At 37.3% G+C, this 15,417-nt stretch overlaps 1 protein-coding gene across 4 annotated transcripts in view; it reads right to left on the bottom strand.

Annotated features, from left to right (window-relative positions):
• Positions 1-15,417, bottom strand: part of DISC1 (DISC1 scaffold protein) — a 214,490-nt gene that overhangs the window by 125,770 nt on the left and 73,303 nt on the right. For all 4 annotated transcript variants that reach the window (XM_071549549.1, XM_071549546.1, XM_071549547.1 and 1 more), the window contains exons 4-6: positions 13,127-13,277; positions 9,685-9,814; positions 5,231-5,466 (exon numbers count right to left, since the gene is read on the bottom strand). In XM_071549549.1, the coding sequence (XP_071405650.1) occupies positions 5,231-5,466; positions 9,685-9,814; positions 13,127-13,277 (517 nt within the window). The remainder of the gene's footprint in view (positions 1-5,230; positions 5,467-9,684; positions 9,815-13,126; positions 13,278-15,417) is intronic.

Here is a 15,417-nt window from a genome sequence, read left to right as displayed (position 1 = left end):
CTTAAAAAAACCAAAAGGTTTAGATTATTTTTGCTTCTAGCCTACTTACTAACATACTTTTTACTTGCAATTCAGCACTACTATACTTGTAGTATCAGGAAAAAGTGAAGACAACAAAAAAAAACCTTCACACAACTCAAGAAGTACATCAAGAATCAAAAACTCCACGAGTATCTGGCATTAAAAGTACAATTCAGTTCTCTGCTGTTCCACACACAAGCCCAGTAAAGAGTCAGAATATTACCAGCCTGTGCACTGTAATATGAACTTTTTGATACCATAAAGCCATTTCATCCCTCTGCTCTTTGTATTTGCACTACTCTTCTATTCCCAAAGGAGATTTTTGATATGTACACATTGTCACAGAAATAGTCAAAGAAAAATTCAAACCATATAGTTAAAAAGGACTTTCCGGTATAAGACTGCACGTTATCTAGTAAATAACTGATAATGTTTTGAAAGGATAGATTGCAATTTGGTGGCTACTTTAAAGCTAAAATTTTTGTTGAAAGGCTGATGTCAATAAACAAAGCTGCATTCAGACTTACTCAGTAATTTCACACAGCTTGACAACCTCTAATTTGACTGGAAATTTCATGTGGACATAGATTTTGAAGACCAAAAAAACTTGTACAAAGCAGTCTCTCCTAATGACAAAATAGGACAGCCCATTCTAAATGCTACTTTTCCAAATTTTTATGTGAAACTACCTAAAGCCTTTTCCACAACTTTTTCCAGGTAAACCAAGTATCTTAAAAAAAAAAAAAAAAAAAAAACAAAACAAACCACAAAAACACCTTTTATCTGGCTTTGCCCTCAACTGACATTGCTGAATGTTTTGAGTGTATGCCAACTAAAAAGGTTTGCACATCTCGGAGCATTTGTACTTCACTTTGAATTGATCATTCTCAAATGAGCTCCAGGTATCACAAAAGCAAGACTGAACTGGCTGCATAAACCTTCAAGTTTAGTTCCTTGCACAACTGGTCATACTATAATAAGAAAAACACATAAATAGAAAATTTCCGTATCTTCAGAAATCCCACACTCCCACTATAGAACAAATTCCCACTAATTAAAAATTGTTTCATGAAAAAGGTGGAAGAGGTGGAACATTCAAATATTTTGAAAGGTTTTTAATTGAATTTCTTTCAACCAGCAATCAGTGGCTAGACAATACTCCAGATGGAACTTTGCAATGTACAGACATATGCATCTGTAGATATTGATAAAGCAAAGAAAGTGCTAAATAAAACTAAATATGAACTGAAGTATAACAGATTTCCCCAGTTTTTATTGTGAAATGAAAAGAAATAAAGGAAACAACAGGCACTGAAGTAAGTCAAATAATTAACATGGTCTTATTTTTACAATTAGAAAAACTCAACTTACACTTGTTAAAAACATGTATTTTAAATGGGGTCCACTTCAGTAGTGAATAAGGAAATTATATATTTTTATACCTTTTGCAATCTTCAGGAGAAAGTACCTCAACACTCAGGCCTATTTTCCTCCAATTTCAGTATGCTGCCTTTGGTTAAAACACAGGCATGTGTCACAGTGCACCCAACACCAACTGCTCCTACCTTTTAAACACATCTCCACACAACCCTGCAATTTCCTCGGTTTATAATGATTACATCCTTTAGCTTAACAAGAGCAATTAAGCCCGTCTGGATAAGCAAAACTACATTCTGTGGTCTCAGCCTCAATGACTATTCCCTGTCAAAACATATTTCTTTGTCCATTAACCTGCAGGTTTTAACCTCATCTTCCAACAGCCCTCAAGAAAGGTCCCAGGGTAACGTGCCTAACATTTCTCAATTCTTCAAACACAAAGCTTGCTACAGTTATTAACAAATCACTATGGTGAACTATAGGATGATGCACAGCAAGGCTGCAAAATCTCCATCCTTGAAGATATGCAAAACTTGGACAGATGAAGCCCTGAGCAGCCTGATCTTACATGGAATTGTGGTCCTGCTTTGAGCAGAAGTTTAACAAGATGACCTCTCAAATTATTCTATAATTGCATGACAGTGTAGGGAATGTCCACAGGCACATAGAAAATACCCAATCCAAATGTCTTACTACCTGCATGCTGCTCTTTCATATTATAGAGAGAACAGAACATGACTGGATGAAGATATAAGATCACTGTTCCTGAGGTATAATGGACTGCACAGCTTTAAAAGTAAGTTACTCATTGTTTAAGCTCACTGTTAAACTAAACAAACCCTCACTCTTAAATAACTGTAACCATTGCAAGAGCACTTTCTTCTCCTCAGCCCTTCTGAACATATAGTCTGCCCTGAAAGAAAGAAATAGAGAACTCATGCTGGAAATGTGGCTGCTGACCACCAAGCCAGGATGCTTTCAGCTACCTAAAGTAGTAAGTGGTTTGGGGAAAGAGATTTGAGAACCAAAAGACAAAGAAGTGGTCAAATGATAAAGTCAAGTGATTGAGTCTCACAGCAGGACTAAAGATTTCAGTCTACGCTACCAATACAGCTTGTGCACTTTTGAGTAGAGCAGAAAACACAGCATATATGCAACACTCGGGCAGAGTTCAATTCAGAGACAGTCACCACCTTCTGCAGAGAGGAGAGGAGCTGTTGAATAGACAATAAGTGGTATCTTTGAAAGGCTGCATCAGCCAGATTACGACATATTCCTAGCAGCTCACTTTCCTTATAAATTGTGAAGAAGGAAAAAAGAAAAAAAAACCAAACTCAAACCATTAGCACTTAATCGATGGACTGTTGCAAACTCCCTCAAAAACTACAACTACCAGGTCTCTCATCTAGCTGAGTGCCATAACCATTAAAGTTTTCCACTTTCCCAGAGTCAGTCTCCTCTTGCCTGTCAGCCTTCTGGCCTTTTGCTAGATTTCTGCTTTTGCATTCCTAGATACAGTAAGACCCAGCCTAGGAACTGTGATGGAGCACACTCCCTGCCAGGACACAGAAATTCTTGGCAGGTAAGAGCTTGCTCTGAGTCTGTAGGTCCAGATCCAGTCAGGCTACAGAGGACCTCAAATGCAAAGCTTCCACATTCTGAACCAAGGACTCTGTCCCTGTTATACATGAGCATTTACACCACTGCCATTAGTTCTGGTCACAAAAGGGTTTTGGGGTTTGACACAAACACCCAACTATAACCTAACATGGAAGACTTAAACTGTTCCTAAAGGCTGTGACAGATGCCTAAGTATGCTTACTTGTGCAGCCCAAGTTTGCATCCTGTATTGGGCCTAGCTGAGATGGAGTTAACTTAGCAGCCCTCACAGTGCTGTACTTTGCGCTGGGAGCTAGAATTGTATTGATAACACACCAGTGTTTTGGCTACTGTTGAGCAGTGCTGGCACAGCATCAGCACTGTCTGTCCAACATTCAGCCCTCCCCCACATCGGTAGACTGGGGGTGGGCAAAATTTTGGGAGGGGACACATCCAGGCCAGCTGACTCAAACTACCAAAGGGATAATCCATACCATAGGATGTCTGCTCAGATAGAAAAGCTAAGAACAGGAGGAGGAAGTGGAGGCATTTGTTATTTACATTTGTTCATCTTCCAGACCAACCACTACATGTGCTGAAGTCCTGCTTTCTGAAATATGGCCAGACATCACCTAATGACGAAAAGCAGAGAATAAATCTTTGGGGTTTATCCCTTTATTAAAGCAAATGTGAGAGATCACATGCGCACAAGCAATTTGCTTTACCTCAACCTCTGAGTTGTTTTCCATCTTACTTTCCATTCCCTGTCCAGTTGAGAAGTAGTGATAGAGTGGCTTGGTGGGCACCTGATGTCCACCACAGTCTCCACTTGCAACAACTATGCATAGCTCCAGCTATGGTAATGAGACCAGAAGCACCTGACCATTGGCCCTGTTGACCCAAAGCCAATCAACAAACAAAACTAAACCATAAAAGTTACATTTTTGGAATCTTTTAAAAATGAACAGAAAGGAAAGAAATTAATTCTAAACTTTCATTAAAGTTATGAACCAACTTTGAATAATGAATGCCTGTTTTTCCTCAAGTGACTGTGTTATTCATGGTGCTAGTAAGTGAACAACTCAGCAAATTCCTCCTGAACCAGTACTAATTTAACTCATCTTTAAGAAATTTAAAAGAGGTAGGTGCAACCCAAATGAAAAAAATCAAAACAAACTAATATTCTTCCTTAGGCAAATCCAATACTAAGTAAACTCAAATCAAAGAAAGGTTTCTCAGATAGGCTGTTTGAGACCCTTTATTCCTCAATCTTTGAAACACAAGTATAATATTATATGTTAAAACAACTTAAACTTAATTCAAGAAAACTATTTCCCATAACCTAATTTAAAATTTTAAACAAATGTCAAAAGAGAGGAACATGTCCTCTACAAAATGTTCTGCTGACATTAAAAAAAATTCTGTATAAATTAGCACATGTGAGCAGCAATTTCTCATGAATGTTAATATCATAAAACTAAACCCAATAAACATGAAGGGAGAAAAGAAATTGCAAGCAACAGAGTTATTGCTTATCTGGGAGAAATGCAAGTTAGGATTAACAAGAATTTTATTTTCTCACCAGCAGTATCATTTTCAAAGTCCCATCACCAGCCTTCAACACAGTCTAGGCCTCAAATGCTTCTATTGCTTTTGTAAATAATAATGAGGTTATTTCCAAAATGTTACCAAGAGTAGCTACTTTTCCATTTAAGGAACCACATGCAATGCCTGTAACTGTAGGTGTCCCAGAAGTATTCATCCTGCTACGTTGACTCCACTGTCTGAGCTGAAGACTCATCATATCGGACTTTATTATAAGTTCACTGAAGCAAGAAGCATCTCTAATATTTATTTGAATGGTGCCTAGTACACATTTTCAGATTGTGCGATATGCTTTCATTACTGCATTACCAACTGGGGGAAAAATCCACCAGTTAGTACGAAGAAATAGTGCAAACTGATGATAGGTGTTAACAGTTATGGATACATACGCTTTCTATAGGTGGCTCTTTATCCTAAAAAAACATTAAGTGCAAGACCTTCAAATAACTACAAACTCTTCCTTCCTGAGGAAGTACATCAATATTAGAACCTCAATATCTCCTCTTAGAAAATTTTAAAGTGCCTGAATGCAGCTAATTAGCTGGCACAATGATGAAGAAAGCAACTCACAGTCAATTAAACAGAACACTGAGGAAGATACAAGACATGTAAACTGAAATTTAGATACCTTTTTATTGTTCCTGGAAGATCTAGACTGAATGGAATTTGACAGGAGGATCCTAAAGTGTCATCCACAGCCTTGCTTATTTCCTGCAGTTCTCTCAAAGAAATGCAGCCAAGTAAAGCAGCGAGTTCACAGTCCTGTGACTGAATAAGTCTATCTTGTTCTTCAATTTCTCTTCTTAGCTGTTGATCTTTTTCTTCTAATACAGTCAGCCTTGTTCGGAGGTCTTCAATTTCTTTCTGCATAGAACAGGAACCAGAGTTTACTGTATAAACTGTGTTCAAGAAACCCCACTGTCCCTAAAATCCCCAGTAAAAGTCTTCAAGAGTTAGCAGGAATTAAGCTTGTCCAATTTAGCACAACATTAAACAAGAAAACATCCTTTTGCTGACACATAAAATTGTTATGTTGGTTGACAGACCACCTCTATCATAACCTCAAATTTCAGGTTTCTCTTCTGACACCCACTGGCAGTCACCCTTTACTTCTAGCACACATGGGTATTTCCCAAGTTAAAAACTTACAAAAAACCCTCAAATTTCAGTTCATCCATGACAACAGAACCTTGCTCTACAGACTGGTAGCTGAAGTGATCAAGTATCTATCTGTCCTCCTGCAGAATATGCTTGCAATGGTTCGTCTAGGCTTCCAGTCCAACATCAGGCTCAGGATGTAAGTGGAGAATCACTGACTACCTGGATAGATCTTTTAATAATTTACATTTCACTTTAAATAAGGGCACAAAATCCCTCCCTTGGCTTAAAACAGCCAGAACTTCAACCTCAGTTGCACCCATCTTGCTAGAAGTTTGAATGTCATGCATTATGACACTTGCAAGAACACATTATAATTTTTAGAATCATAGACTTGTAGAATCATTAATGTTGGAAAAGATCTCCAGGATCAGCCCATCCAGCCTCTTACTGAACACCACCTTGTCAACTAAACCATAGCACAAAGTGCCACATCCAGTCGTGTCTTGAAGAATTTCAGGGATAGTAACTCCACCACCTGAGTCTCCTCTGGTACAGCTACAGGCCATTTCCTCTAGTCCTGTCACTAGTTACCTGTGAGAACAGGCTGACTCCCACCTGGCTACAACCTCCTTCCAGGTAGTTATAGAGTGCTAAGAACTCCCCTGAGCCTCCTCTTCTCCAGGCTAAACAAACCAAGCTCCTTCAAATGCTCCTCATAAGACTTACTCTAGACCCTTCACCAGCTTCATTGTCCTTTTCTGAACATGCTCCAGCACTTCAAGGTCATCTTTGAAGGGAGGGGCTACCCCCCAAAAAACTTCACAAATTTGAATGTCATCCTTGCACAGGTTTTTTTCTTGAAAACCCAACAGATAACTTGCATTGAGGGAAGGAACACTTCTTCAGAAGACTCTGGGTTGCTGAGTAAAAAGTACTTAATATTAAAACCTTGATTCAATCCCAGAACCTGAGAAGTGAGTAGGAAATAAAATAAATAAAATAAATAGAAGTACTTGTCAAACTAGTTGAATGCCCTACTGGAGAATCTGCTTCTATTTCTACATTTCTTATGGTCTCTGCCACTTAAACTATTATCTTCCCATGCAGCCACAGACTGCGTTCACCATTTTCTACACAACCTGCAAGAGAGGCCATCTATAGACTCTCAACAGAAATCAAAGCTCAATTCCATGCTCTGACCACATTCAATCCAATTAAAAATAAAAATGAAAAATAAAAACAAAGCCACAACCCCAAAACTGAAGCTTTAACAGGTAAATAATAGGCATTACAAAACTGACATAAGAAACAATCTTGACTTTTTATGGCAATTCACTTCTTCACTCGCCATTTGTAAAATGGCAATATCTCTTCACTTAAAGTGGTGTTACACAGATAAAAATGTTTTGAATTACTAAGATGGCATGTTGATTACTACTGTAAAGAGTCCACTCACAAATTAATAAATTTGTATTCAAAACAAGGTTTGAGTGGCATAGAGTAAAAGGGTTCAGGGACCAAATACTGAATAACGAAGATAAAATAGTATTCTGAATATCTGAACAGACACTTTCCATCTTCAGCAATGTATGAGGCAGCCTTATAAAATCAAAGACTCATAAAAACCTATATACTTTACACAGATAACCTTAACATTATCGGAATGTTTTCAATGTAATTTATGTGAAGTTTAGTTCATTCATGCTAATTTTGCCACTAAACACACATTCAGGTTCGCTGCACTGTAATTAGCTTCTCCTGTACCACCTAAAACAAGAAGAAACAGTCCTTGCATGTTTAAAGGTTGGTTGGCTCAAAAATTTCAACTTAGTGTTGTGCAGTAAATTCATCAATTATTTTCCTCTTTTTTTGTTTCAGATTTACCAACAAAAGCATGGTGTGGCCCATGTTTCAACCCACAGGCATTTGTCAAGGACAGAAAGGTTAGCAGATCAAAACCATCAGTTTTGTTTCTTTCTGTCTCAAATTAGGCTTTTAGTGTGCACAAAGGACAATTCTGTCTGTGTTACTGGTTTGGGAATACTGCCAAAATCTTAATAGGCCCTACTTAATACAAAGACCTTCATATTCTGTGAAAATGTAGTGCAATCACTATAATAAGCAGCCTACATGGGAACAGAAAGGATGATGAACAGAATCTGGTTTTACAAAACTTTTAGTACCAAAGGATTTTTGCAACATAAATAGATACCATAAGTACATAGTCTGCACTTTCATAGAGAAAGCTGCTCTGCTTGGGAATAGTTCACAGGCATTCTTGGGAGCGTGGAAATTTTAGTCAGTAAACTGGAATTCTCCTGCTTTCTTTTCCAGAAATGCCAAGAAGCCTTTAACGTACTCTTGGTCAGCCTCCAGGGACAGATAAAAAGGACTTAAGTCTCAGCATGGAGCAGCAGACAATATTCATCCCACTAAACATAAGCTGAAGGTTTTTTTCATGGATTTGAGCTTAAACCAATATTTCTAACACGACAGCTAATCAATACTGATGGTAAACCTGCAGCTTCACTTACAGGCTAGTGTTCTCCCTGAAGTACAGATTGTAGTAGAAACATTAATATGCAGATTTCAGTTACTGTCACAGGTTTTCAAATCCCTGAAGACAAATGCAGAAGCAAAAGGAGAGAGGGTAGAAGGGAAAGTAAAGAAACATGGGGCTGAGGAGAAAAAAACCCCAAAACAAATATTATTTCTGATCATCAAAATTTTGGACAGGAGCAATCCTTAAGGGGCATTAGGAGCAACCAATCCTAACAGGTTAGCCTTCCCCAGAACCTTGAATCCCTAATAATTTTTATTAAATGCTAATAAATAGCATGCCTGTACAATGATGAGGCTAATTTTTCCCTAATAACACAGAAATAAAGATTCAGCTGGAGCAAGTATAAAACATTAGCTATTGTGGAGTTTTAAGTAAAGCATTTTCCAGTTCAACATCTTGAGGTGGCTGCTGGATGTCTAGATTAAAAATAGTTTTCTGCATACCAATACTGTTGAATTACACTATGTCTTCTCTTATATGTTGACAAAATAAATCTAAACAGTACAAAGGTGGTGGCTAGGACAGAAAAGACATTTCTTCATGTAAGACTTGGCAATGACCACCTAAGATGCTTTTCTCTATTTCTTTCTGGGTTTTACATATATACGTGAGCATGCATATATTTGTGAGTATGCAAACACAGATTATTGTACTACTGGATTCACCAAAGGAAGAAAAGTATCCAAAAAAAATTACATTTCAACATAAGACAACAGGGAAAAAAAGAAAAACTAGGTCTACTAGCTCTCTAAAGTCACACATTGCTGAATATGAGCACCAAGGTCTGAAAGACACACAACTAGACTGCAAACTGATATTTTTGAAGATCAGTGGAAAAAAAAGAGCTAAATTTTGCTTAAAAGGCTTGCAGATTTAATATTGGACAGAGGCCATCTTAAAAACATTCCACTTGCCAAGCTACCACATTGTGACATCACATGTCAGTGTAAAGCTATTGTTAGCAAATGCTGGTTCGTGATCATTCCTTCATCCTTATGAAAAGCATCAATCACCTTTCAGGAATAAAAGCTAGTAAATCATGTATTTATAGCAAATTCTAACCAGAAGCAGATGAAAACTTCTTGTCTTCAAATAAAAACTTCTGAAGATCAATTTAATATTAAAATGGCAAATTATAACATAAAGAGCACACTTAAAAAGAAAATGAGGAAAGCTTAAGCACACATACAAGCCACCAACCCTTCCAGCTCTGCTTCTCTGTAATGAAATTAACACAACTCCTGTGGCTGCCTTCTCCAATCATCACTTAGATTATCAACTGGACTACAGCCAAGGCTCTAATTACAACACAGAAGCACAGTTCCTACTATAATAAATTTATTTAATTCTGTGTGACAGCTTACAAGCTTTTCCCCACACAGCACTGGTTCTTACAGGCAACTCTGCAGTCCAGTTACCTGTAACAGTTTCTTTTCTTCAGAAAGCTGGTTTCGTTTTGTGGCTGAAACCTGCATCCTCTCCTGGTAGGTTGTTCTCAAAAGTTTATGTTCTTTTTCATGACAAAGGTCATTTTCTTCACGTCTAACCCTTTGAAAAAAGCATGACGAAAGCTAAAAATTAGTGTTATCAACAAGTACCAATGTTTCAAAGATTAAACAGATTAGAATGCTACATGGTACCTTTAGAGTCATAACACTCCATCACCAGAATGATTACATCTTAAACAGATACAGTTAAAAAACAAGAGATTTTTCCTTGGCATATCTTCCTTTGTTATCTCAAACATTTACACTGTTTTTACAACATGCTGAAGAAAGAAAATGGAAAACTTGTATAGCTTCAGGCTTTCCCCAGCTTTTTCATATTTCAGAAATTTATCCATCATTGCCTTGAAAGAGACAAAACTAAGGCATCTAGTTTCTATCAATACAGAAAAATATCTCTTAGACAGAAGTTTAGAAACTTGCCAAAGACATTTTTGCAGCTTCTGTCAGCTTTCGGAGACTACATTAGAGATCATCTGGAGTGTTCGCTCCACGATGCCAAATTTTACTTGTCTCTTGCACAGTGAGTTCTTTCAAAATCACAGTCAGTGGGTTTCCTCACAGTGGTCCTATATAACCCTCAGTTCGAAAGCTTTGCATGACTGGACTCCAAGGAAATCAGTGAATTTTGTTAAGTATCAATTTTATAATCACCTCTCAAAATGCACCTGCAAACAATGCAAACCTATCTTGCCTTACACGTTCCTGCATAAGGGCATGTGCACTTGCAAGGTCAATTGCCTTTCTGTATCCATCTCTAGAGACAAGTGTGTGCATTTCCACCTAAAGGGTACAGGTATCTTTCAATATCTTGTTTCAAAAATACTACGACTCAAACAAAGAATGTTTTTGAAGCATGATTTCCCACTGTAATCTTGCAAAGCAAATACATCCATGCCACATACAAAACATGCATCATAAATCTGTTTTAAGCATGATTAATCACATAATTATCATCTCCACGCACAGCTGTTTAACAACTGTGTAGAACAAGAGGTTCGCATCTATTCTGTGGGACCATCAAAAGGCACATGCTTTACTCCCTTTCAATATGGGCTGAAGAAGGTACTGAAGAAACAAAATAAAACCTTGGAATTAAAACAAACATCATTAAGCAAAATAGACATGATGACAGTGTAACTGCATTTCTGTAATAACAGCTCAGATCAAACAGACATCTGTATTAGGAGGTGCTAGGCCATCACTGTGCCTTCCAGTCACTACAAGTTCCTGTGGATCCAGCCAACCACATGTCCCAGCAGCTCTGAAACCACCTTCTTTAAGCTGGAACTGCATCTTTCCTAGAAAAATATGTAATAAATTTCCAAGGAACTGCTCAAAGTTCAGGAAAAATTCCATGATAAACATAGATTATTATCAGAACCTTCTTGGAAATCCCATGTGTATCTGCCTATTTGGTAGTGATGGAAGGTAACATCTCTCTGATCTCAGCAAACCTGGGTGATTGCATGGACACAGTGTTGTGCATAAACTAAACATAACCAAATCTGGCTCCTACCACCTGCCCCCAATATCCTCTGTCAACATCAAATGCATTCACTGAAAAAACTCATTTCATAATTTAATGAAGTAAAACCAAGGCATGATTTTCAGCTTTATATATTAAACAATCTGCCGTACGCACTTTTCATTTTAGAATATTGCAAGAAGATGAGACTGCCCTAATGACATTAAAACTGCAATTATCTGGTCTTCTTGGGCTAGTCTGATCACCTTTTTAATGTTATGGGTTGGAAAAAAAAAAGAAAACAAAACAAAATCAAACAAAAAGTTTTAGTATACTGGTTTTGTTCCAATTCAAAATGAAAATAAAAACTGAAGGCTACAAATTTTCCTTGAAGAAGAAGTCATGTTTTCCATGTTCTATCTAAAAAGACTTGGAAAAGTCTTAAAACCCTTTACAGAAGACAAAGTGTATACTTGCTGTATCAACCAGAGAATCAGACCACAGAAAAAGCAGTATAAAAAGCTATAAGAATCAAGCAAGGGAAAAAAAAAGGATGTTACAACAACAGTCAATCTCAAGCTCAAAGAAAGGGTGTGCAAAAGACAGAAAAGAAGATATTCATCTGACTGTGAAGAATGGCACTGCTCAGACCTGTGCAAAGAGAAGAGTTACAGATCCAATCATACAAAGAACAGGAACACTTTCATAAATATAGCATCTATTTTATATTAAAAAATATTGTATAAACACTATATACAGACAAAAATAAGCAGACAGTGTATCTGAAGGATGCTTTAGTGACACAATTTCTGTGATACCAAAGACAAAACCACCTCTAAAGCCAAAGTCATTACTAAAAATTAATGCACATACTGAACACAACTTAATGACAAAATACAGAATGTTGTATCCCAACCTTTTATGGAATGGTAAAATAGCCTCTTAGACCCTTAGAAGGTAGAAGGAAACAGCTCTGAAGGAGCGCAGTTTTTTTTAAACCTGCCTTATTATTAGATGCTATAAATAGAGGCTAAAAATATCTTCAAACTCTCAAATTTCACAAGAAAAACGTATTATCTATACTGATTTTATCTAATTTTCATGTCTACTGAAAATTACACTCAAAATGTATTGACTAGCACACTGCAGCCTTTATAAGTACAAGGCGCCAGAAAACAAATGGTTTTTCTTCCTTCATTTGTGCTATTGCATTTGAGAATAGCTTTCAAAACCTATAAAGCATCCTCTCACTTGTAACAGTAACTAGGAGCATAGATAAAGGCAGGCAGAGAAACTGAGACAACTTTTTTTTCCTAAGCTAACTACCCCCCTTGGGTTATCCAACACATCTCGCGTTCCCTCAGCCTTTGAAGCTCTTATTCCTCCAAGACAAGACTGAGAATCTATTTTTGTGACTTTGTACAGTTCTGAGCACAATACTGCCACCTAACAAGTGGCACACAAAAGGAATCTCCCAAAGATCTATTCACATCAAAAAATAATCTGGTTTTACTTTATATTTAAATATCCTTTCATTGCCTGAAAGGGAGCATCAGAATTAACTCCATGGGGAACCGTTGCTCAAGCTGCGTTGCTGTTGTATGCTCAAGCTGCCGTGTCAAGGATTCAATCCCATTCCCACTCAACATCAATGAAAAACATTCCATTTAATTTGCCAATTCGTCATGATCAATGTTTTTCAGGGCAATTCTGAGAGAATTGCAGAAAGAACAAAAGAGGAGGCAGGGTGGGATTTCCATAAACAAGCTTCATATTGATATGTTAAAGGTTATTAAAACTCTTTATTAAAATTATTCATAAAGCATTTTCTACATTTTGAGAAAACCAAAAGCATCATTTTACATGATAATGAATCAACAAACTTACCGATGATCAGCAGCCCAGCACAATGCTGCCTGAACTTGGGTAATGAACCTGTCCAAAAAACTGCTAACTGAAGGGTGCCTTGAAGGAAGCTGAAATTTTAAAGAATTTTTCTCTTTCTCCAGTTCTTCCAGTTTTCGTCTAAATTTATCAGCTAAAAATTAAATAATAAAAAAGAAAAGAAGATTAAACAATGACAAAACAGTTGTGTTTTACCTGAAGAAAAATATACGTCTCCACAAAATGTAAAATCCACCTCACAGACAGTTCTTCTTCCTCCCCTTTTGATAAAATCTATCAGTCTGTTTTGCTCAAGGACAACATCAAATAACCAAGATGCTGAGCTACTCTACTCTATAAACAAGGACAAAACTGCAGGCTACCCAGCACTTTCACAGTGTTTTAATTTGAGAGGGCTTCAAAGAATTGGCTCAAAGTTATCATCCATGCTCTTCTCCTAGAGTAACACTTGAAAATTCAATTCTAGTAAAACCACTACTCTTTTCTGCTTTGGTTTGCCTTAAAACTTAGATGGCAGTCACACATTTCCATTCTGACCTTTTAAAACCCTGTATTGTTATTAGATCAAGAACTGAAGAATCATATATGCTCTTGCAGCAATATATTTCAGCACAGAACATACATGCAATTGTAGCAATAAACAATTGCCACATTCCAGGCTCTCCTGAATTATGCTTAGTTTATCGCCCCAAAAAAGTTTTACTTTCAACTTTACACAGTAACAGTGGTCCCTAAGAGATTGCTTTGATTCTACCATAACTCTAGACATTTCCTAGAGTAACTCTATGTAAGTTACTTATTTGTTTTCTGTCCCTGTGTAGACAACAAAGGAACATTGTTTCAACTGCTCATTGTTATTTCCAGTATATATATCTTCTATGCCAGTAAACTAGCAAAATCGCATATATAACAAGTAACAAGACCGCCTGGTCCAAGACAGAATACCTTTGACAATACATTAGTAAAATCAGAGAGCTTTGAGCTGACAAATGAAAAACCTTTACAGTTCAGTACTTTCCTCATGACCTTGCTGCCTATAACTCTGTGCAATTAGCAATCCTTCTAACATTTTCAATACAGTACTTTCAGACTAAGATCCATGTATGCTTTTTATTGCTTATTTTCTTTCTTTATCCTCAAAGGGGATTTAAGAATGTTTTAAGAATTTAAGAATAATTGCTGGTTTAGTGAAATGATGCATTTTTACAATAATCTATTGTTAGTATTGATCTCCATTCTGCTTCTGTGTCAACGGGGTGAAACAAAGACACAGAACTTACTAATGAGACTTCATCTTCTGGGCCAGCAGACTATTCCAGGGTAAACTCACTTTGTTGTTATCACAGGAGTGCAAAATGTTTGCAGAAGACTCTTGCTGAAATGGGCACCCCATCCCAAGTTACAACCATGAGTACCCATGTAAATGTTATTCTTGCAAAGCAGAAACACTTTTTCAGCAGTAGAGGGGAACCACATCTGTGGTGCATTTCTCAGGGACCACAGCTGGACAGATTCATCTTATCCCAATTGCCACAAGGAAACTGAAATCTGGGCCAAGATGAGACTCCCAATCCTGTATTTTGACCAGAAAAATGTGTCAGCATTTGCATGCTGGTTTGTCACTTGGCATTTCAAGCTCACCCATCAAAAATACCACTGCTGCAAATAGAAGAGTGAGGGTTGAAATGACTGGATTATGACCAATGACCACTGAATGCCAAACCACACGGAAACACCTCTTTTAACTCACTCAATTCACCACTAGGCTTTCTGGGAGTTGTGGCAACCCTCTACAGCCATTTAACAATGTCATCATTGTTCTTCAGCATAATTGTGTTCATAGTGTTTGCATGTCCAGTTGTTTCATCACTCTACTCCTACCCATCCTGGCCCTAGAAACAGGCTATTTTGGGAAGGACAACAGATGAGGGGATCCACATGCCAATTCATTCTCTCTCTCATTAATTCTTGGCTGCATTCTGGTTTATATATTCCAATCTACACAGTATTCAATTAGTTTCTAGTAACAGACGTTTCTAAGTAATTTGTTCCACTGGCATTTTATAAGTAATATTGCTGGTCCTATCCACTTAGCTCTCTGCACTAAATGATTTTTTTTAATCCTTTCAGCACTGCAGTTAAGGGTCATGTCTCAAGAATCTTCAGCACCACTGAGCTGAACACTGCAACATTCAGATGGTAGGATCCTCTCCTGGAAAAGAGACCCTCATTGTTTCACCTGACTAGTATCTTCATTGCATGGATAGACAGAA

This window comes from Pithys albifrons, chromosome 2 (assembly GCF_047495875.1).
Source record: "Pithys albifrons albifrons isolate INPA30051 chromosome 2, PitAlb_v1, whole genome shotgun sequence".
NCBI classification, from domain to species: domain Eukaryota; kingdom Metazoa; phylum Chordata; class Aves; order Passeriformes; family Thamnophilidae; genus Pithys; species Pithys albifrons.
This window is presented reverse-complemented; position numbering and strand designations above follow the sequence as displayed.